Genomic DNA, 23,346 nt, shown 5'->3' with positions numbered 1-23,346 from the left:
ATTTTTCACATAGTATTCTAAGGTTGAATATCTGTTCAGTTGTACTCCATCCTGCTCTGAAGACTGCCTGTTCTTCAGTCTGTTCAAGATGAGTCTTAACATTTTTTTGCTGAGGTGGCTGATGAGGCTGATTGTCTGGTAGTTTTGACAAAGCTGGAAGTTGCCCTTTTTTGAGGAGTGTGATCACTAGTGACTATGTCCAAGGTGTACGTCAGTTGCCTGTCTTCCAAATGTTGTTACATATCTTAGTAAGCACATCAATAGCTGCATCACCTGCTTCTTGAACAAGCTCACCTGGACACATGGAATGTTGTCTATGCTTGGTGACTTGCCCTTTATCAGTATTTTCACAGCAACTTCACCTCTTCTCGCAAGATAGGCTGACTTTCCTCATTATCTGTATTACTACTTTGTGAAAAATCCCACCCAAAACACAGCAGAAACTGTTCTTTCATACTTTTATCCGAGTGAATTCACCGTGAAATATTTATTCTTGTCGATAAAGTGAGGCATGTGAAGGCACGGGTAGCCATATGAACGAGTCGGATGTTGAATTGGTCACAAAGGCAGAAAGATATAGACAGGTTCATCCCAGGAACAAACTAACACTTTTCCTAGCAGAACCATACTTGGCACATATGTTGCTTGGGTTAAAAAGGATTAAAAAAAAAGCCCACGGACCACATAGATCGATTTCCATGATTCCAATGTATTACCATTTTTGTTGTTGTGCACATTTGTTCAACGATAGTTGCATATAATTTGAAGGTAAAATAAAATAGTTCTATAACATTCTAAGACTAACATGACTTATTAAGGATTTTAGCGGCATTTTGGGGATTTTGGCCGCCATCTTGGATTCAGGGAAAAAATCAAGGTGGCCCGTGGGCTTTTTTTGATCCTTTTAACCCAAGCAACGTATGTGCCACGTATGGTTCTGGTAGGAAAAAAATGTTAGTTTTTTCCTGGGATGAACCTGCCTAATATATATATCAATACGAAATCACCCCGGTGTTCTTACCTGTAATCATATCACAATAAACGCTGCATGAAGACAGTGGACTTTCTGGACCATCAGGATCAATATCATACCAACCAGAAGAGTTGAACCCGGCACTACGTAATTCGTCGCATGAGGATAGCATTGGTATGTCTGTAACACAAAATCGTACAAGAAGGATCCGATTATCTCCATTTAACTAACTAGAGTAAGAGTACGGACTTGAACAACCAGACAGCCAATGGCTCTACTTAATTTCCTGTCGAGTTGCGTAATATTATATGCCTGACTGTTTGGTAGCAGTTTTGTCATTAGCTTAGTCACTAGTCATTCAGGAATGTTGCTTTCTCGAGTCTCAACTTCCCTGCTTCAATCAGATTCTTGCATATAGATATTTCATAAATCATTATAGTCAAAGCTGAATACCATGCGCATTTGCTTACATTTTCAGAATTATACGTTTCTTTGGAATCAAAGCTGTATACATTTGCTTATCTTTAGAATCAAAGATGTATTTGACATCTTTCGCTGCTACATACTTCAGTGTTCAGCACAAGCAAACAAAGTGGCTGATCCAACACTCAAGAAGATATGCCGATATGGCACTTGTGCTTGTTGGCACTACCAAGGTAAAAGGCAATATCTGTCTGGCCAGCAAAGTGGATTAGTGGGATTTTGTAACCAGTTTTTTCCCACAAATAATCCTGCCTTTTACTTAGGAATGCAGTAGTATTTGTGTTACTCGCCGATCTAAACTTATATTCTTACCTATTCCTTGACACTGGAATGCTCCAAGAGTAACCAATCCTTCACTGTCAAACCTAGTATTAGCAGCAAAATGAAGCTCAGACACGGGAAGGAATTGTTTATCAATAATCCAGCCTTCATCACTTCGACTGATCCCGTCTTGGGCATCACAGTTACATGTGCATACACTTGATTGTGTAGGGGAACCCACTGTGTTGAACAATAACAAGTTATGTGTATAAATGTAATTATAATGTATTATAAATATAATTATTATTGTATGTTGTAAGGAGGGAACGAACGAACGAAAGAAAGAAAGAACGAAAGAACGAAAGAAAGAAAGAAAAAGAAAGAAAGAAAGAAAGAAAGAAAGAAAGAAAGAAAGAAAGAAAGAAAGAAAGAAAAGAAGGAAGGGAAGAAAGAAAAATAGAAAAAAATTAGAGAAAAGGAAATACCAAGTAACAGTATAATAATATAACAATAACTTACATTCAAACTCGCAAAAAAATCTGTAAACCTTACTGCAGGTTCTATCGTCCCATTCGTAATTACTCCATTTACTCATCCGAATACACGTACCACCTTCCTCTCTACCATCACTATCCCATGCTTCGAAATCAAGTGGTGAGCTGTCCGTCCAGTACAATGGGTCGTTGGTATTTTGCGACGAGAGTCCTATCCACGCACTACCATCCCCTTGTGACGTTAATTGTCCGACCAAAAAGTCTTGTTCTTCTTGAGATGTTATATCAACGAGATGACTATTCGCTGCAGTGCAAGTTTTGGAGGCGTCATCTCTTGATGCGGTAGAAGTGTGGATCTTATAACAAGAGTTTTGAAATGATAAGTAATCCGCAGGACATTCTGCAATAGGGATAAATAAATAAATAAATAAATACATGAATATTATTTTTTATTAATAATACATTTACATTTCTAAAAATAAACAAATCAATTCAATTAAAAAGGAAGAATAACAAAAACAAAAACGTCATTAAAAAGGCAATCGTCGCTCACATTGAACCAAAGTGACAAACAGACAAAAATGTTATTACATGTAGGTTGGTAGTTCATAAGGAATGGAATGCAATCATCCAGCGACTGGACATTGATCGTAGAGATTTTGTGATGATTATAAACACGATATTCCAGAAATGGAGGTCAAAAAGGGAAAATTATTTTGGTAACCATTATTGATCCCATCATTTAAAAGGGAATTTCGTGATCTACAGCATCATCCCCCCACTTTTCTCCAAAAAAGTTGAGATTTTATATCACTAGAAACAAAATATTTCTTGCAAATTAATTCATTTAGCAAAGATATTGTGAAATTTGATTACAACACATTGTCTATGGAGCAGTGTAATACACATGATCATGCATAAATCGCAAACGCAAAATTGGAATCAAAATTTTTGACATAACCTTTTTTGTGGTTATCTTCTGAAAAATGTCATAAAAAGAGGATGCAAGGATCACGAAATACTCCTTTAAGTAATATCTAAAATAATGCTAAAAATAAAGAAACATATCAAGCGAGCAGCGTACGGTTGACTTGAAAGAATCCCAATCTAACAAACCTCAAAATGTCACTATTTTTTATATTAACTTACGCCCATCATTACATTTACAGCCGACATCCTCCAAAGCTGCACCCGCCCAATTATTCATCTTCTGCCCATCAATATTCAGCCACCAGCCCTTCATTTCACCGAGATCAGTATCCCATAATGGGAAGTAATTGCAATCAAACCGCAACTCTTGGCCACACTCCGCGGACAAGGAAGCGAGTTCTTTAAGTTGATTGATGGAAGGTGCGTAATTCACCACACGATTGTAATCCGTTACTTGCTTTACATCAGTCGCTTCGGGAAGATCGTGAAATATGTAAGTTTTACCTGCAGTATTTTCATTAAATGAAAAAAAAGCATATGCTGTTGTACTTTTAGCAGGAATTAAGGAATCGAATAAAATACTTCAGGGAGGGCCACAAAGTATGTATTAAAATGAACAAATGATTTCCAGTTATGATGTGTGTATTATTCTTTAAAAAGTACATTTACATTATATTATTATTGATCACCTATAGTAACAAGAATCGGAGCTTTTTGAACGTACTTTGTAATACAATAGAAACTATTTCTTTCATTCAAATGCATTTTTTTTATTATGCAATTACTGCTGATCTGGTCAACAGTATAAACTACTGTGAAAGAGAAAAAAAATGTAAACATCTAGTACCGTTTGTAATGTCACAATATGCAACAAATGGTGGGTCTCCGGCGTCAGGACCATCTGAATCTAACAAATAGGAGCCGTTTCTTACATAACCAGCACGTTGAAGCTCAGCACATGTCCGATACATTGGTAAATCTGTATAGACAATTGATATTGAGATCATACACGGTAAACCTCTATTTTGAGATTTGAACCAAGGAAAACTACTCAAGTAGAGTGTGGATCTGTGGGGGAACATTTCTGATGCTACGCCCAACTCGTGTGATAACATACACATTGTTAAAAAGGTATTGCCAAACCCGGTAAGACAACACTATGTGATGATAAAGGTTATAGCCAAAATAAGCAAGATAACATTATGTGATGGTAGAGGTTATTGCTAAAACAAGCGGTTATCGGCATAGCATTGGGTTGATAAATCCAACTGAGAAAAACGCGTAAAACAGCTCTATGTCTTGATATGTATGAGTTGATCAAAGTTGCTGATGTAACTTAAAACAACATTGTTTTAAACACACACAGGCACATCCACCAAGTACACACTCTAGTTCAAACACCGCGTACACAAACACACCCGACACATAGGCTCACATTATTCGCTTGCCATAATGACACAAATCAAGCGACACGGCTCTTTTCAGAGCCACCAATATCACCCGGTCATAAGCTTACCATTTGTCATTCCAGAGCATAGTAAGGGACCAAGAGTATGCCAACCTGCCCTCTCATCGTTTTCTGTGTGTGCGTGATACACTTTATACACAGGTAATGAATCTTTATCATCTAATAGTCCTCCATCGGTCATCCATTGGATCTTATCATCGTCACAATTACAGACTTTACCTGTGTTGAAACATTCTAAAACAAATTTCAAAAGATAAACCTGAATATAACAAGTAATAATAAAGACTTGCTCAAAACATGAATCTGCGTGAACCTTGACAGAATCTATAGCCATATGCGTTTCTTGTATAATACAATTATATATTGCGTTTTACTGGATCCTCGTATGGTTCCCCAAATCAGCACATTAATTGTTGGGAAAATTAACATGTCGCATAATCTTAAATCCTAAACATAACATGTCGCCAATATTTGGCGTTTGCAGTGCACTTTGGTGTATATTCGTAAGTAATTGTACGGCCGCCAGCCGTTGGTATTAGTAGGCTCATCTGGATGAATGGGGTGTTGGGGGTGGTGTTTGTGAGGTGTGGGGGATGTGTATGTGTGGATGGTATTGACGGATGGGCTGTTAATATTGAAGAACCAAAGAGAGTTGATTATTTGTTCAATGATCTTTAATGTTGTTTTTTTACCTGAATTCGTATAACACGAACATCCATATTTCCCTGTATCGACTCCGCCCCAATTAAGCATCATGCCACCATCTTTAGTCGACCACCAAGCCTAATAATAGCAGTCATAGAAAACAATAACAGCAACAACAACAACAACAACAACAATAATAATAATAATAATAATAATAATAATAATAATAATAATAATAATAATAATAATAATAATAATAATAATACAAAAAAAGAAGAAAAAGTATGATGTTGATGAAGGAGTACAAGGAAAAGTAAACAGGAGAAGGTGGTGGCATCATGTAGATTGTGATTCTGTGACTGTGTTGTGAGTACAAACCTCGGCTTTATCAGTTGTGGTCCCCTTCCACATCTTAGACTTCGAACAATCATATTGAATGTATTGTTGGCAGTGCTCAGATACTCCTATCAGACGATGCATTTGCTCCACAGATGATGCCAAGTAATTTGGTGTCAGGACAAAGTCGCCTTTGTCTTTATAACCTTTGACCCGTCCTTTTGATTCGCTATCGTGATGGATTATGGTTTCACCTAGAAATATTGAATATCATTACAAAATTACTTTAAATAATTTTTTTCAGGTGTGGCTCTATCTTCATCAGAACATTAGACGGGAGAGCATTGGATCGCCCCCTACTGTGGATACTCTCAAGTGAAGTTATTAAACTTAATCTGATTTAATCTGAATTACCTAGTTACAAATATCGCACATCATGTGACATCGTTTAATTAAAAAGTAAGCTAAGAATAATATAAGCATCGTGCATAGAAATAGCCAGAAAAATAGATACATGCGAATCGGGACTCCCAGTCATCTTTGAAGGCACAACATAATTTTTTGCGGGAATGCTTGCGGAACTAATCGCTACTTGTGCATACATGACACTTCCATTGTGCGACTCACTAATTGCGTCGAAGATATGCATTTATCATTAGATTAACGGATACTTGTTTTCGTTTGTTTCCTCGTGCTGGTGGGAAGGCCCATATACCCCAACATTTTTCTCTGGCCTACCGTAGACCCTATAGGCTGACAGTAGTACAGTATAAGGAGTCCGATTTCTGGTCCCGTGTCATACCTGTGTTTGTCATATTACAAAACACTGTGAAAGCTGGTTCGCCAAAGTTCGGCTCATCAGGGTCAATATCATAATAGCCATCCGTGTTGTAACCTGCTAGCATGAGATCTTTACAAGATCTTAAAATAGGTGCCGCTGCAAAGTATAAACATTTGTATAATTTTTATACAGTTATCATAGCTTTACATAACATGCAAAGGCTTAATAGTCTTCTTGATTGTGTAATGGCCTTCACACCCTAACATTCTTATGTTTAAAACCAATTTCAAACATAAAACCGATCCGTAGCCAAAAATCGTATCCCTTATCCTAATCCTAAATCCGATTCCTAATTCCAAACCTAAATCCTAATCCTAAATCACAAAGTGGGAAGCGTATTCTGATACTATGCCGATGTCCTTGTATGCTTCAGAAAAAAGTTTGAAGCTGAATGTATGTGAAAAACCATTCTTTTAAATAGATCACGCCATTTTACATTATCCTCCTGGAATGTAGGACATCAGGCTTATTTGAAGACGCCGGCGACCTAGTACACAACGCTTTATGGCCGAGCCGATTCATTTTTAGTATAGACCCAGCAAACACAAAAACGTTTTTAAAACGTTTTAAATAAGTTATATTTTGGGTTTTGGTTTAGGTAAAAACGTTTTAATAACATTAAATTTTCGGGTTATACCGGGTGTCCCAAAAGTAACTTAACATTGTGAATTTGCCATAACTTGCATTGGGTTAATAGTGTTGTTACAAAAATTGCACAGTATATAGATAATTCTTTTAGAAATGTTATTATACCAAACATGTCTATGTGGTCATGACCCTTTGGCATAAAATTAACTGATATCTACCTTACCGTAAAACCCACTTTTACAAACGCAAAATAAGTCTTGTCATTTGAGACGTGATAACACGATATAGCGTGTTATCGTTTTAAAATCGGTTTTGTTTAATTTTACTGTGTTTGTTTGATTGTTTACTTGTTTGTTTTCAATGCGTAATCTTCATTTTCTTTTTATCTGGATTTTATATGGAAACTGCTTAAGATCTTTTCTGAGGATTCGATGAACAGTTATACGCGGTACGTTGTTCTCCATTGAAAGTCGACGTACTGATCGTCTTGGTCTTGCGGCGCCACCGCTCTTCGTATGACATCGATGTTTGTAGCCCATCTTCCTGTTCTTCCATGTCCTGCCCAAGATATATAGATCATGAACATATCAAGTTGATAGGAATTTCTGCACTAGTTGCTGGATTGTATTTCGGCTGGGTGCATAATTTATATTAAAATGTTCTTTAAACTTCACTTGAGTGAGATTGTCCGACTTTGTCTCGGCAAAGAACCATACGATCTGAATTTGTTGATCTACAATCAACGAAATATGTCTTGGAACGCTTGCGTGTAAATAACGGAAAACACTCACCCCTCTCCCCCGTTCAATGTTGAGAAATGCCAATGTCTTCAGCGGTTTCCCAATGTGTTCCAACATTGATTGATGGGGAGAGGGAAGGTAAATCATTGTTGTAGATATCATGCTTGTTTCCAGGCAAAATATACGTCATTTCCATGATCATATGAAATTCTTTCACGGGATTTCGACAGAGTGTACCAAGCGTTCCAAGGACTTTTTTCGTAGATTGTCTCTGCCGAATGCAAAATATTTCATCTAAATTTCGTTTTTGTCTCATAACTCAAAAACGGAATGTCGTATGAGCTTCACATTACACACGAGTTGAGAGTGGATTATATGCTTTGGAATCATAACAAAATTGTTGATAAAGATATTGGTTTATTTAGGAAGTGGTCACTGTAATCACCCCTATGCTAAAATACACACATTTCCTATTTATAGCTCTAAAATGCTCTAAAATGTCGTCTTTGTCCCATAACTCAAAAACAGAATGTTGTATGAGCTTCATATTGCACAAGATTTGGAAGCAGACCATGTACTTATGAATCATAATACAATTGTTGATAAAGAAATTGGTTGGTTCAGGGAGGGGACATTGAAACACCCCATACCCTAACATACACGCATTTAATGACATTTTTATGCTATATCTCAAAACCGAGAAATCGTATCACGGCTCTAAGCTGCATGATTCCGAGTTGTTTAATTTATTTTAAAATTAATATTTAAAGTTCACCTTCAAAGCACTTGTCAGATAGGTGAACGAGCGTTAGAAAACAGAAAAATGAGTTTTAATTAAATACTAAAACCGCATGTACGTTAAGATTGTAAGGAAGTAAATACATATCTTCAGTAGATAGCATTAACTTGTTTTTGACATGATGAAACAACTATCTTCAGCAGATTTGTGCTTCACATTTTTGTGTATGGGGTGAGTGTATAATGTGGGAGTGTTTGCGTGCGAGGTGTTGGGCGTGGGATGTATGTGGGGTAGGGTGGAGGAGGCTTGTAGGACTATTATAATATCACATTTAAATCGGAAAGTATTTTATTTGGGGGCTTTTGGGAAGGAAAGAAAGAAATAATTTAATTAATTAATCAAACATAGAGAAAGAAAGGAAGAAAGAAAGACAGAAAAAATAAATCAAAAATGTATACTTCATGTATTTATGATAAACAAATATTTTCACCGGGTTCACCGTCGCAAATAATAAATGAAACAGAAAAAGTAATACCGCCTGGGAATCGAACCCAGGACCTCATGTTTACAAGACCTATGCCTTAATCACTTGGCCACGGAGCTTCGTGATTAAGCTGCTTGCAATTTGAACCTATAAGCGGTCACTTCAACTCTTTTCCACGTTCATGTTTTTATTTATTTCATATGTCTTTCGTTCATTCATTCATTCATTCATTCATTCATTCATTCATTCATTCATTCATTCATTCATTCATTCATTTTTCTTTCCTTCTTTCTTTCTTTTTTTTCTTTTTTCCTTTTTTCTTTCTTTCTTTCTTTTTTCCTTTTTTCTTTCTTTCTTTCTTTCTTTCTTTCTTTAGTTATGATACAAAGAAAGAAAAAGAAGCATAGAAAATAATGAATGCATAATTTAGCAATGATTCACGCAATTAAAACACGAATAGTCAAAGGGTGTAAAGTGTAAACCCATAATGGTAATCTGTAATGGTAAACTGCTACATTGAATAACGTGCATACTGAGCAGTTTGCCCTGCATTGATATTATATATATACGTATAGATATTTATTTCAATTCAAAATGGCAAACTGTTAACAAATGTCATAAATGCGATCAATTTGTCATTCCTTTCGTATTCAAACATTCTCAATTGGTATAGCCAAGGTAAACAAACGTCACGCTTCATGAGACGCGGCCTAAAACCATAAAATGTCGATTTTGGACCATTTTGTCATTATGGTAAACTGATGCACTTTGCCATTTCCACTGTGACAGGTTTACACTTTCCCCGATACTTGACTACTATAAAAGACCAAAACTGATTACTTCGATTGCGAAATGACAGCGTGGCGCAACGGTTTAGACCTTCGACTCATAATCTTTTGACTATTGATTGATGTGAATGGTTCGAGTCCCCGTGGTGGTCGATTTTTCCTTTAAGTGTATTTAATTGTTGTTTTCTTTTTTTTTTCTCACCGCAAAAGCGTATTTTATTATAAATAATAGTCAGAAATGAGTTGTTTCAAATTGTTACATCATAATTTTTCTGATTCGTTCGGATAGGCCTATACTCAGCAAACGCAAGTTTTACAGAAAACATTGACATGTTAGGTTATATTATAAAGGGTACAGAACGTTTTAATAAAATTCAAAAACTTTTTAAAAAACATGCTGCAAACATTGTAATATTTCTAAAAAAATTATATTTGTAGTGTTTTTGAATTAAACGACAAAAACGAGATAATTACGAAATGTGTGTAATTTAGCAAAGGAGGTGTTTTCAGTGACCATTCCTAAATATTTCAACTTCTTTATCAACAATTTTTTATGATTCAAAGGAACATTATATACTTCCAAATCGTGTGCAATATGAAGCTCATACAACATTTTGTTTTTAAGTTATGGGACAGAAATGACATTTTAGAGCAGTTTAGAGCCATAATTACGAAACGTGTGTAGTTTAGCATAGGGGATGGTTTCAGTGACCACTCCCTAAATAAACCAATTTCTTATTCAACAATTTTGATATGATTCCAAAGCCCAATATCCACTCTCAAATCGTGTGCAATATGAAGCTCATACGACATTCCGTTTTTGAGTTATGATACAAAAACGAAATTTATATGAAATATTTTGCATTCGGTAGAGACAATCAACGAAATATGTCTTGGAACGCTTGCGTGTAAATAACGGAAAACACTCACCCCATCTCCCCCGTTCAATGTTGAGAAATGCCAATGTCTTCAGCGGTTTCCCAATGTGTTCCAACATTGATTGATGGGGAGAGGGGAAGGGTAAATCATTGTTGTAGATATCATGCTTGTTTCCAGGCAAAATATACGTCATTTCCATGATCATATGAAATTCTTTCACGGGATTTCGACAGAGTGTACCAAGCGTTCCAAGGACTTTTTTCGTAGATTGTCTCTGCCGAATGCAAAATATTTCATCTAAATTTCGTTTTTGTCTCATAACTCAAAAACGGAATGTCGTATGAGCTTCACATTACACACGAGTTGAGAGTGGATTATATGCTTTGGAATCATAACAAAATTGTTGATAAAGATATTGGTTTATTTAGGAAGTGGTCACTGTAATCACCCCCTATGCTAAAATACACACATTTCCTATTTATAGCTCTAAAATGCTCTAAAATGTCGTCTTTGTCCCATAACTCAAAAACAGAATGTTGTATGAGCTTCATATTGCACAAGATTTGGAAGCAGACCATGTACTTATGAATCATAATACAATTGTTGATAAAGAAATTGGTTGGTTCAGGGAGTGGACATTGAAACACCCCATACCCTAACATACACGCATTTAATGACATTTTTATGCTATATCTCAAAACCGAGAAATCGTATCACGGCTCTAAGCTGCATGATTCCGAGTTGTTTAATTTATTTTTAAAATTAATATTTAAAGTTCACCTTCAAAGCACTTGTCAGATAGGTGAACGAGCGTTAGAAAACAAAAAAATGAGTTTTAATTAAATACTAAAACCGCATGTACGTTAAGATTGTAAGGAAGTAAATACATATCTTCAGTAGATAGCATTAACTTGTTTTTGACATGATGAAACAACTATCTTCAGCAGATTTGTGCTTCACATTTTTGTGTATGGGGTGAGTGTATAATGTGGGAGTGTTTGCGTGCGAGGTGTTGGGCGTGGGATGTATGTGGGGTAGGGTGGAGGAGGCTTGTAGGACTATTATAATATCACATTTAAATCGGAAAGTATTTTATTTGGGGGCTTTTGGGAAGGCAAGAAAGAAATAATTTAATTAATTAATCAAACATAGAGAAAGAAAGGAAGAAAGAAAGACAGAAAAAATAAATCAAAAATGTATACTTCATGTATTTATGATAAACAAATATTTTCACCGGGTTCACCGTCGCAAATAATAAATGAAACAGAAAAAGTAATACCGCCTGGGAATCGAACCCAGGACCTCATGTTTACAAGACCTATGCCTTAATCACTTGGCCACAGGAGCTTCGTGATTAAGCTGCTTGCAATTTGAACCTATAAGCGGTCACTTCAACTCTTTTCCACGTTCATGTTTTTATTTACTTCAAATGTCTTTCGTTCATTCATTCATTCATTCATTCATTCATTCATTCATTCATTCATCCATTCATTCATTCATTCATTCATTTTTCTTTCCTTCTTTCTTTCTTTTTTTTTTTTTTTTCCTTTTTTCTTTCTTTCTTTTTTTCTTTCTTTCTTTCTTTCTTTCTTTCTTTCTTTCTTTCTTTCTTTAGTTATTTTTAATAAAAGAAAAAAAAAAAAGAAGCATAGAAAATAATGAATGCATAATTTAGCAATGATTCACGCAATTAAAACACGAATAGTCAAAGGGTGTAAAGTGTAAACCCATAATGGTAATCTGTAATGGTAAACTGCTACATTGAATAACGTGCATACTGAGCAGTTTGCCCTGCATTGATATTATATATATACGTATAGATATTTATTTCAATTCAAAATGGCAAACTGTTAACAAATGTCATAAATGCGATCAATTTGTCATTCCTTTCGTATTCAAACATTCTCAATTGGTATAGCCAAGGTAAACAAACGTCACGCTTCATGAGACGCGGCCTAAAAACCATAAAATGTCGATTTTGGACCATTTTGTCATTATGGTAAACTGATGCACTTTGCCATTTCCACTGTGACAGGTTTACACTTTCCCCGATACTTGACTACTATAAAAGACCAAAACTGATTACTTCGATTGCGAAATGACAGCGTGGCGCAACGGTTTAGACCTTCGACTCATAATCTTTTGACTATTGATTGATGTGAATGGTTCGAGTCCCCGTGGTGGTCGATTTTTCCTTTAAGTGTATTTAATTGTTGTTTTTTTTTTTTCTCACCGCAAAAGCGTATTTTATTATAAATAATAGTCAGAAATGAGTTGTTTCAAATTGTTACATCATAATTTTTCTGATTCGTTCGGATAGGCCTATACTCAGCAAACGCAAGTTTTACAGAAAACATTGACATGTTAGGTTATATTATAAAGGGTACAGAACGTTTTAATAAAATTCAAAAACTTTTTAAAAAACATGCTGCAAACATTGTAATATTTCTTTAAAAATTATATTTGTAGTGTTTTTGAATTAAACGACAAAAACGAGATAATTACGAAATGTGTGTAATTTAGCAAAGGAGGTGTTTTCAGTGACCATTCCCTAAATATTCCAACTTCTTTATCAACAATTTTTTTATGATTCAAAGGAACATTATATACTTCCAAATCGTGTGCAATATGAAGCTCATACAACATTTTGTTTTTAAGTTATGGGACAAAAACGACATTTTAGAGCAGTTTAGAGCCATCATTACGAAACGTGTGTAGTTTAGCATAGGGATGGTTTCAGTGACCACTCCCTAAATAAACCAATTTCTTATTCAACAATTTTGATATGATTCCAAAGCCCAATATCCACTCTCAAATCGTGTGCAATATGAAGCTCATACGACATTCCGTTTTTGAGTTATGATACAAAAACGAAATTTATATGAAATATTTTGCATTCGGTAGAGACAATCAACGAAATATGTCTTGGAACGCTTGCGTGTAAATAACGGAAAACACTCACCCCATCTCCCCCGTTCAATGTTGAGAAATGCCAATGTCTTCAGCGGTTTCCCAATGTGTTCCAACATTGATTGATGGGGAGAGGGGAAGGGTAAATCATTGTTGTAGATATCATGCTTGTTTCCAGGCAAAATATACGTCATTTCCATGATCATATGAAATTCTTTCACGGGATTTCGACAGAGTGTACCAAGCGTTCCAAGGACTTTTTTCGTAGATTGTCTCTGCCGAATGCAAAATATTTCATCTAAATTTCGTTTTTGTCTCATAACTCAAAAACGGAATGTCGTATGAGCTTCACATTACACACGAGTTGAGAGTGGATTATATGCTTTGGAATCATAACAAAATTGTTGATAAAGATATTGGTTTATTTAGGAAGTGGTCACTGTAATCACCCCTATGCTAAAATACACACATTTCCTATTTATAGCTCTAAAATGCTCTAAAATGTCGTCTTTGTCCCATAACTCAAAAACAGAATGTTGTATGAGCTTCATATTGCACAAGATTTGGAAGCAGACCATGTACTTATGAATCATAATACAATTGTTGATAAAGAAATTGGTTGGTTCAGGGAGTGGACATTGAAACACCCCATACCCTAACATACACGCATTTAATGACATTTTATGCTATATCTCAAAACCGAGAAATCGTATCACGGCTCTAAGCTGCATGATTCCGAGTTGTTTAATTTATTTTAAAATTAATATTTAAAGTTCACCTTCAAAGCACTTGTCAGATAGGTGAACGAGCGTTAGAAAACAGAAAAATGAGTTTTAATTAAATACTAAAACCGCATGTACGTTAAGATTGTAAGGAAGTAAATACATATCTTCAGTAGATAGCATTAACTTGTTTTTGACATGATGAAACAACTATCTTCAGCAGATTTGTGCTTCACATTTTTGTGTATGGGGTGAGTGTATAATGTGGGAGTGTTTGCGTGCGAGGTGTTGGGCGTGGGATGTATGTGGGGTAGGGTGGAGGAGGCTTGTAGGACTATTATAATATCACATTTAAATCGGAAAGTATTTTATTTGGGGGCTTTTGGGAAGGAAAGAAAGAAATAATTTAATTAATTAATCAAACATAGAGAAAGAAAGGAAGAAAAAGAAAGACAGAAAAATAAATCAAAATGTATACTTCATGTATTTATGATAAACAAATATTTTCACGGGTTCACCGTCGCAAATAATAAATGAAACAGAAAAAGTAATACCGCCTGGGAATCGAACCCAGGACCTCATGTTTACAAGACCTATGCCTTAATCACTTGGCCACAGGAGCTTCGTGATTAAGCTGCTTGCAATTTGAACCTATAAGCGGTCACTTCAACTCTTTTCCACGTTCATGTTTTTATTTACTTCAAATGTCTTTCGTTCATTCATTCATTCATTCATTCATTCATTCATTCATTCATTCATCCATTCATTCATTCATTCATTCATTTTTCTTTCCTTCTTTCTTTCTTTTTTTCTTTTTTTCCTTTTTTTCTTTCTTTCTTTCTTTCTTTCTTTCTTTCTTTCTTTCTTTCTTTCTTTCTTTCTTTAGTTATGATACAAAGAAAGAAAAAAGAAGCATAGAAAATAATGAATGCATAATTTAGCAATGATTCACGCAATTAAAACACGAATAGTCAAAGGGTGTAAAGTGTAAACCCATAATGGTAATCTGTAATGGTAAACTGCTACATTGAATAACGTGCATACTGAGCAGTTTGCCCTGCATTGATATTATATATATACGTATAGATATTTATTTCAATTCAAAATGGCAAACTGTTAACAAATGTCATAAATGCGATCAATTTGTCATTCCTTTCGTATTCAAACATTCTCAATTGGTATAGCCAAGGTAAACAAACGTCACGCTTCATGAGACGCGGCCTAAAAACCATAAAATGTCGATTTTGGACCATTTTGTCATTATGGTAAACTGATGCACTTTGCCATTTCCACTGTGACAGGTTTACACTTTCCCCGATACTTGACTACTATAAAAGACCAAAACTGATTACTTCGATTGCGAAATGACAGCGTGGCGCAACGGTTTAGACCTTCGACTCATAATCTTTTGACTATTGATTGATGTGAATGGTTCGAGTCCCCGTGGTGGTCGATTTTCCTTTAAGTGTATTTAATTGTTGTTTTTTTTTTTTTCTCACCGCAAAAGCGTATTTTATTATAAATAATAGTCAGAAATGAGTTGTTTCAAATTGTTACATCATAATTTTTCTGATTCGTTCGGATAGGCCTATACTCAGCAAACGCAAGTTTTACAGAAAACATTGACATGTTAGGTTATATTATAAAGGGTACAGAACGTTTTAATAAAATTCAAAAACTTTTTAAAAAACATGCTGCAAACATTGTAATATTTCTTTAAAAATTATATTTGTAGTGTTTTTGAATTAAACGACAAAAACGAGATAATTACGAAATGTGTGTAATTTAGCAAAGGAGGTGTTTTCAGTGACCATTCCTAAATATTCCAACTTCTTTATCAACAATTTTTTATGATTCAAAGGAACATTATATACTTCCAAATCGTGTGCAATATGAAGCTCATACAACATTTTGTTTTTAAGTTATGGGACAAAAATGACATTTTAGCAGTTTAGAGCCATAATTACGAAACGTGTGTAGTTTAGCATAGGGGATGGTTTCAGTGACCACTCGCTAAATAAACCAATTTCTTATTCAACAATTTTGATATGATTCCAAAGCCCAATATCCACTCTCAAATCGTGTGCAATATGAAGCTCATACGACATTCCGTTTTTGAGTTATGATACAAAAACGAAATTTATATGAAATATTTTGCATTCGGTAGAGACAATCAACGAAATATGTCTTGGAACGCTTGCGTGTAAATAACGGAAAACACTCAACCCATCTCCCCGTTCAATGTTGAGAAATGCCAATGTCTTCAGCGGTTTCCCAATGTGTTCCAACATTGATTGATGGGGAGAGGGAAGGTAAATCATTGTTGTAGATATCATGCTTGTTTCCAGGCAAAATATACGTCATTTCCATGATCATATGAAATTCTTTCACGGGATTTCGACAGAGTGTACCAAGCGTTCCAAGGACTTTTTTCGTAGATTGTCTCTGCCGAATGCAAAATATTTCATCTAAATTTCGTTTTTGTCTCATAACTCAAAAAACGGAATGTCGTATGAGCTTCACATTACACACGAGTTGAGAGTGGATTATATGCTTTGGAATCATAACAAAATTGTTGATAAAGATATTGGTTTATTTAGGAAGTGGTCACTGTAATCACCCCCTATGCTAAAAGACACACATTTCGCAATTGTAGCTCTAAAATGCTCTAAAATGTCGTCTTTGTCCCATAACTCAAAAACAGAATGTTGTATGAGCTTCATATTGCACAAGATTTGGAAGCAGACCATGTACTTATGAATCATAATACAATTGTTGATAAAGAAATTGGTTGGTTCAGGGAGTGGACATTGAAACACCCCATACCCTAACATACACGCATTTAATGACATTTTTATGCTATATCTCAAAACCGAGAAATCGTATCACGGCTCTAAGCTGCATGATTCCGAGTTGTTTAATTTATTTTTAAAATTAATATTTAAAGTTCACCTTCAAAGCACTTGTCAGATAGGTGAACGAGCGTTAGAAAACAGAAAAATGAGTTTTAATTAAATACTAAAACCGCATGTACGTTAAGATTGTAAGGAAGTAAATACATATCTTCAGTAGATAGCATTAACTTGTTTTTGACATGATGAAACAACTATCTTCAGCAGATTTGTGCTTCACATTTTTTGTGTATGGGGTGAGTGTATAATGTGGGAGTGTTTGCGTGCGAGGTGTTGGGCGTGGGATGTATGTGGGGTAGGGTGGAGGAGGCTTGTAGGACTATTATAATATCACATTTAAATCGGAAAGTATTTTATTTGGGGGCTTTTGGGAAGGAAAGAAAGAAATAATTTAATTAATTAATCAAACATAGAGAAAGAAAGGAAGAAAGAAAGACAGAAAAAATAAATCAAAAATGTATACTTCATGTATTTATGATAAACAAATATTTTCACCGGGTTCACCGTCGCAAATAATAAATGAAACAGAAAAAGTAATACCGCCTGGGAATCGAACCCAGGACCTCATGTTTACAAGACCTATGCCTTAATCACTTGGCCACGGGAGCTTCGTGATTAAGCTGCTTGCAATTTGAACCTATAAGCGGTCACTTCAACTCTTTTCCACGTTCATGTTTTTATTTACTTCAAATGTCTTTCGTTCATTCATTCATTCATTCATTCATTCATTCATTCATTCATTCATTCATTCATTCATCCATTCATTCATTCATTCATTCATTTTTCTTTCCTTCTTTCTTTCTTTTTTTTTTTTTTCCTTTTTTTTTTCTTTCATTTCTTTCTTTCTTTCTTTCTTTCTTTCGTTCTTTCTTTCTTTAGTTATGATACAAAGAAAGAAAAAGAAGCATAGAAAATAATGAATGCATAATTTAGCAATGATTCACGCAATTAAAACACGAATAGTCAAAGGGTGTAAAGTGTAAACCCATAATGGTAATCTGTAATGGTAAACTGCTACATTGAATAACGTGCATACTGAGCAGTTTGCCCTGCATTGATATTATATATATACGTATAGATATTTATTTCAATTCAAAATGGCAAACTGTTAACAAATGTCATAAATGCGATCAATTTGTCATTCCTTTCGTATTCAAACATTCTCAATTGGTATAGCCAAGGTAAACAAACGTCACGCTTCATGAGACGCGGCCTAAAAACCATAAAATGTCGATTTTGGACCATTTTGTCATTATGGTAAACTGATGCACTTTGCCATTTCCACTGTGACAGGTTTACACTTTCCCCGATACTTGACTACTATAAAAGACCAAAACTGATTACTTCGATTGCGAAATGACAGCGTGGCGCAACGGTTTAGACCTTCGACTCATAATCTTTTTAGTATTGATTGATGTGAATGGTTCGAGTCCCCGTGGTGGTCGATTTTTCCTTTAAGTGTATTTAATTGTTGTTTTTTTTTTTTCTCACCGCAAAAGCGTATTTTATTATAAATAATAGTCAGAAATGAGTTGTTTCAAATTGTTACATCATAATTTTTCTGATTCGTTCGGATAGGCCTATACTCAGCAAACGCAAGTTTTACAGAAAACATTGACATGTTAGGTTATATTATAAAGGGTACAGAACGTTTTAATAAAATTCAAAAACTTTTTAAAAACATGCTGCAAACATTGTAATATTTCTTTAAAAATTATATTTGTAGTGTTTTTGAATTAAACGACAAAAACGAGATAATTACGAAATGTGTGTAATTTAGCAAAGGAGGTGTTTTCAGTGACCATTCCTAAATATTCCAACTTCTTTATCAACAATTTTTTATGATTCAAAGGAACATTATATACTTCCAAATCGTGTGCAATATGAAGCTCATACAACATTTTGTTTTTAAGTTATGGGACAAAAATGACATTTTAGAGCAGTTTAGAGCCATAATTACGAAACGTGTGTAGTTTAGCATAGGGGATGGTTTCAGTGACCGCTCCCTAAAGAAACCAATTTCTTATTCAACAATTTTGATATGATTCCAAAGCCCAATATCCACTCTCAAATCGTGTGCAATATGAAGCTCATACAACATTCCGTTTTTGAGTTATGATACAAAAACGAAATTTATATGAAATATTTTGCATTCGGTAGAGAATGTCTCTGCCGAATGCAAAATATTTCATCTAAATTTCGTTTTTGTCTCATAACTCAAAAACGGAATGTCGTATGAGCTTCACATTACACACGAGTTGAGAGTGGATTATATGCGTTAGAATCATAACAAAATTGTTGATAAAGATATTGGTTTATTTAGGAAGTGGTCACTGTAATCACCCCCTATGCTAAAATACACACATTTCCTATTTATAGCTCTAAAATGCTCTAAAATGTCGTCTTTGTCCCATAACTCAAAAAACAGAATGTTGTATGAGCTGCATAGTGCACAAGATTTGGAGCAGACCATGTACTTATGAATCATAATACAATTGTTGATAAAGAAATTGGTTGGTTCAGGAGTGGACATTGAAAACACCCATACCCTAACATACACGCATTTAATGACATTTTATGCTATATCTCAAAACCGAGAAATCGTATCACGGCTCTAAGCTGCATGATTCCGAGTTGTTTAATTTATTTTTAAAATTAATATTTAAAGTTCACCTTCAAAGCACTTGTCAGATAGGTGAACGAGCGTTAGAAAACAGAAAAATGAGTTTTAATTAAATACTAAAACCGCATGTACGTTAAGATTGTAAGGAAGTAAATACATATCTTCAGTAGATAGCATTAACTTGTTTTTGACATGATGTAACAACTATCTTCAGCAGATTTGTGCTTCACATTTTTTGTGTATGGGGTGAGTGTATAATGTGGGAGTGTTTGCGTGCGAGGTGTTGGGCGTGGGATGTATGTGGGGTAGGGTGGAGGAGGCTTGTAGGACTATTATAATATCACATTTAAATCGGAAAGTATTTTATTTGGGGGCTTTTGGGAAGGAAAGAAAGAAATAATTTAATTAATTAATCAAACATAGAGAAAGAAAGGAAGAAAGAAAGACAGAAAAAATAAATCGATAATGTATACTTCATGTATTTATGATAAACAGGTATTTTCACCGGGTTCACCGTCGCAAATAATAAATGAAACAGAAAAGTAATACCGCCTGGGAATCGAACCCAGGACCTCATGTTTACAAGACCTATGCCTTAATCACTTGGCCAGGAGCTTCGTGATTAAGCTGCTTGCAATTTGAACCTATAAGCGGTCACTTCAACTCTTTTCCACGTTCATGTTTTTATTTACTTCAAATGTCTTTCGTTCATTCATTCATTCATTCATTCATTCATTCATTCATTCATTCATTCATTCATCCATTCATTCATTCATTCATTCATTTTTCTTTCCTTCTTTCTTTCTTTTTTCTTTTTTTTTCCTTTTTTTCTTTCTTTCTTTCTTTCTTTCTTTCTTTCTTTCTTTCTTTCTTTCTTTCTTTCTTTCTTTAGTTATGATACAAAAAAAAAAAAAAGAAGCATAGAAAATAATGAATGCATAATTTAGCAATGATTCACGCAATTAAAACACGAATAGTCAAAGGGTGTAAAGTGTAAACCCATAATGGTAATCTGTAATGGTAAACTGCTACATTGAATAACGTGCATACTGAGCAGTTTGCCCTGCATTGATATTATATATTATATACGTATAGATATTTATTTCAATTCAAAATGGCAAACTGTTAACAAATGTCATAAATGCGATCAATTTGTCATTCCTTTCGTATTCAAACATTCTCAATTGGTATAGCCAAGGTAAACAAACGTCACGCTTCATGAGACGCGGCCTAAAAACCATAAAATGTCGATTTTGGACCATTTTGTCATTATGGTAAACTGATGCACTTTGCCATTTCCACTGTGACAGGTTTACACTTTCCCACGATACTTGACTACTATAAAAGACCAAAACTGATTACTTCGATTGCGAAATGACAGCGTGGCGCAACGGTTTAGACCTTCGACTCATAATCTTTTGACTATTGATTGATGTGAATGGTTCGAGTCCCCGTGGTGGTCGATTTTTCCTTTAAGTGTATTTAATTGTTGTTTTCTTTTTTTTTTCTCACCGCAAAAGCGTATTTTATTATAAATAATAGTCAGAAATGAGTTGTTTCAAATTGTTACATCATAATTTTTCTGATTCGTTCGGATAGGCCTATACTCAGCAAACGCAAGTTTTACAGAAAACATTGACATGTTAGGTTATATTATAAAGGGTACAGAACGTTTTAATAAAATTCAAAAACTTTTTAAAAACATGCTGCAAACATTGTAATATTTCTTTAAAAATTATATTTGTAGTGTTTTTGAATTAAACGACAAAAACGAGATAATTACGAAATGTGTGTAATTTAGCAAAGGAGGTGTTTTCAGTGACCATTCCTAAATATTCCAACTTCTTTATCAACAATTTTTTATGATTCAAAGGAACATTATATACTTCCAAATCGTGTGCAATATGAAGCTCATACAACATTTTGTTTTTAAGTTATGGGACAAAAATGACATTTTAGAGCAGTTTAGAGCCATAATTACGAAACGTGTGTAGTTTAGCATAGGGGATGGTTTCAGTGACCACTCCTAAATAAACCAATTTCTTATTCAACAATTTTGATATGATTCCAAAGCCCAATATCCACTCTCAAATCGTGTGCAATATGAAGCTCATACGACATTCCGTTTTTGAGTTATGATACAAAAACGAAATTTATATGAAATATTTTGCATTCGGTAGAGACATGTCTCTGCCGAATGCAAAATATTTCATCTAAATTTCGTTTTTGTAAAATAAAAAAAAAACGGAATGTCGTATGAGATTCACATTACACACGAGTTGAGAGTGGATTATATGCTTTGGAATCATAACAAAATTGTTGATAAAGATATTGGTTTATTTAGGAAGTGGTCACTGTAATCACCCCTATGCTAAAATACACACATTTCCTATTTATAGCTCTAAAATGCTCTAAAATGTCGTCTTTAAAAAAAAAATCAAAAACAGAATGTTGTATGAGCTTCATATTGCACAAGATTTGGAAGCAGACCATGTACTTATGAATCATAATACAATTGTTGATAAAGAAATTGGTTGGTTCAGGAGTGGACATTGAAACACCCATACCCTAACATACACGCATTTAATGACATTTTTATGCTATATCTCAAAACCGAGAAATCGTATCACGGCTCTAAGCTGCATGATTCCGAGTTGTTTAATTTATTTTTAAAATTAATATTTAAAGTTCACCTTCAAAGCACTTGTCAGATAGGTGAACGAGCGTTAGAAAACAGAAAAATGAGTTTTAATTAAATACTAAAACCGCATGTACGTTAAGATTGTAAGGAAGTAAATACATATCTTCAGTAGATAGCATTAACTTGTTTTTGACATGATGTAACAACTATCTTCAGCAGATTTGTGCTTCACATTTTTGTGTATGGGGTGAGTGTATAATGTGGGAGTGTTTGCGTGCGAGGTGTTGGGCGTGGGATGTATGTGGGGTAGGGTGGAGGAGGCTTGTAGGACTATTATAATATCACATTTAAATCGGAAAGTATTTTATTTGGGGGCTTTTGGGAAGGAAAGAAAGAAATAATTTAATTAATTAATCAAACATAGAGAAAGAAAGGAAGAAAGAAAGACAGAAAAAATAAATCAAAAATGTATACTTCATGTATTTATGATAAACAAATATTTTCACCGGGTTCACCGTCGCAAATAATAAATGAAACAGAAAAAGTAATACCGCCTGGGAATCGAACCCAGGACCTCATGTTTACAAGACCTATGCCTTAATCACTTGGCCACGGAGCTTCGTGATTAAGCTGCTTGCAATTTGAACCTATAAGCGGTCACTTCAACTCTTTTCCACGTTCATGTTTTTATTTACTTCAAATGTCTTTCGTTCATTCATTCATTCATTCATTCATTCATTCATTCATTCATTCATTCATTCATTCATCCATTCATTCATTCATTCATTCATTTTCTTTCTTCTTCTTTCTTTTTTTTTTTTTTTTTTTTCTTTTTTTCTTTCTTTCTTTCTTTCTTTCTTTCTTTCTTTCTTTCTTTCTTTCTTTAGTT

At 34.5% G+C, this 23,346-nt stretch overlaps 1 protein-coding gene across 1 annotated transcript in view; it reads right to left on the bottom strand.

The window, feature by feature from the left end:
* LOC140157840 (uncharacterized) overlaps positions 1-23,346 on the bottom strand; it is a 32,726-nt gene that overhangs the window by 215 nt on the left and 9,165 nt on the right. Inside the window, exons 6-14 of the mRNA XM_072181087.1 lie at positions 6,393-6,527; positions 5,633-5,844; positions 5,302-5,392; positions 4,658-4,843; positions 3,989-4,120; positions 3,361-3,645; positions 2,237-2,611; positions 1,769-1,957; positions 1,022-1,153 (exon numbers count right to left, since the gene is read on the bottom strand). Coding sequence (XP_072037188.1) covers positions 1,022-1,153; positions 1,769-1,957; positions 2,237-2,611; positions 3,361-3,645; positions 3,989-4,120; positions 4,658-4,843; positions 5,302-5,392; positions 5,633-5,844; positions 6,393-6,527 — 1,737 coding nt within the window. The remainder of the gene's footprint in view (positions 1-1,021; positions 1,154-1,768; positions 1,958-2,236; positions 2,612-3,360; positions 3,646-3,988; positions 4,121-4,657; positions 4,844-5,301; positions 5,393-5,632; positions 5,845-6,392; positions 6,528-23,346) is intronic.

Source organism: Amphiura filiformis, chromosome 7 (genome assembly GCF_039555335.1).
Source record: "Amphiura filiformis chromosome 7, Afil_fr2py, whole genome shotgun sequence".
Lineage (NCBI taxonomy): Eukaryota > Metazoa > Echinodermata > Ophiuroidea > Amphilepidida > Amphiuridae > Amphiura > Amphiura filiformis.
Note: the sequence above shows the minus strand (reverse complement) of the source record. Positions and strands in the feature narration are given on the sequence as shown.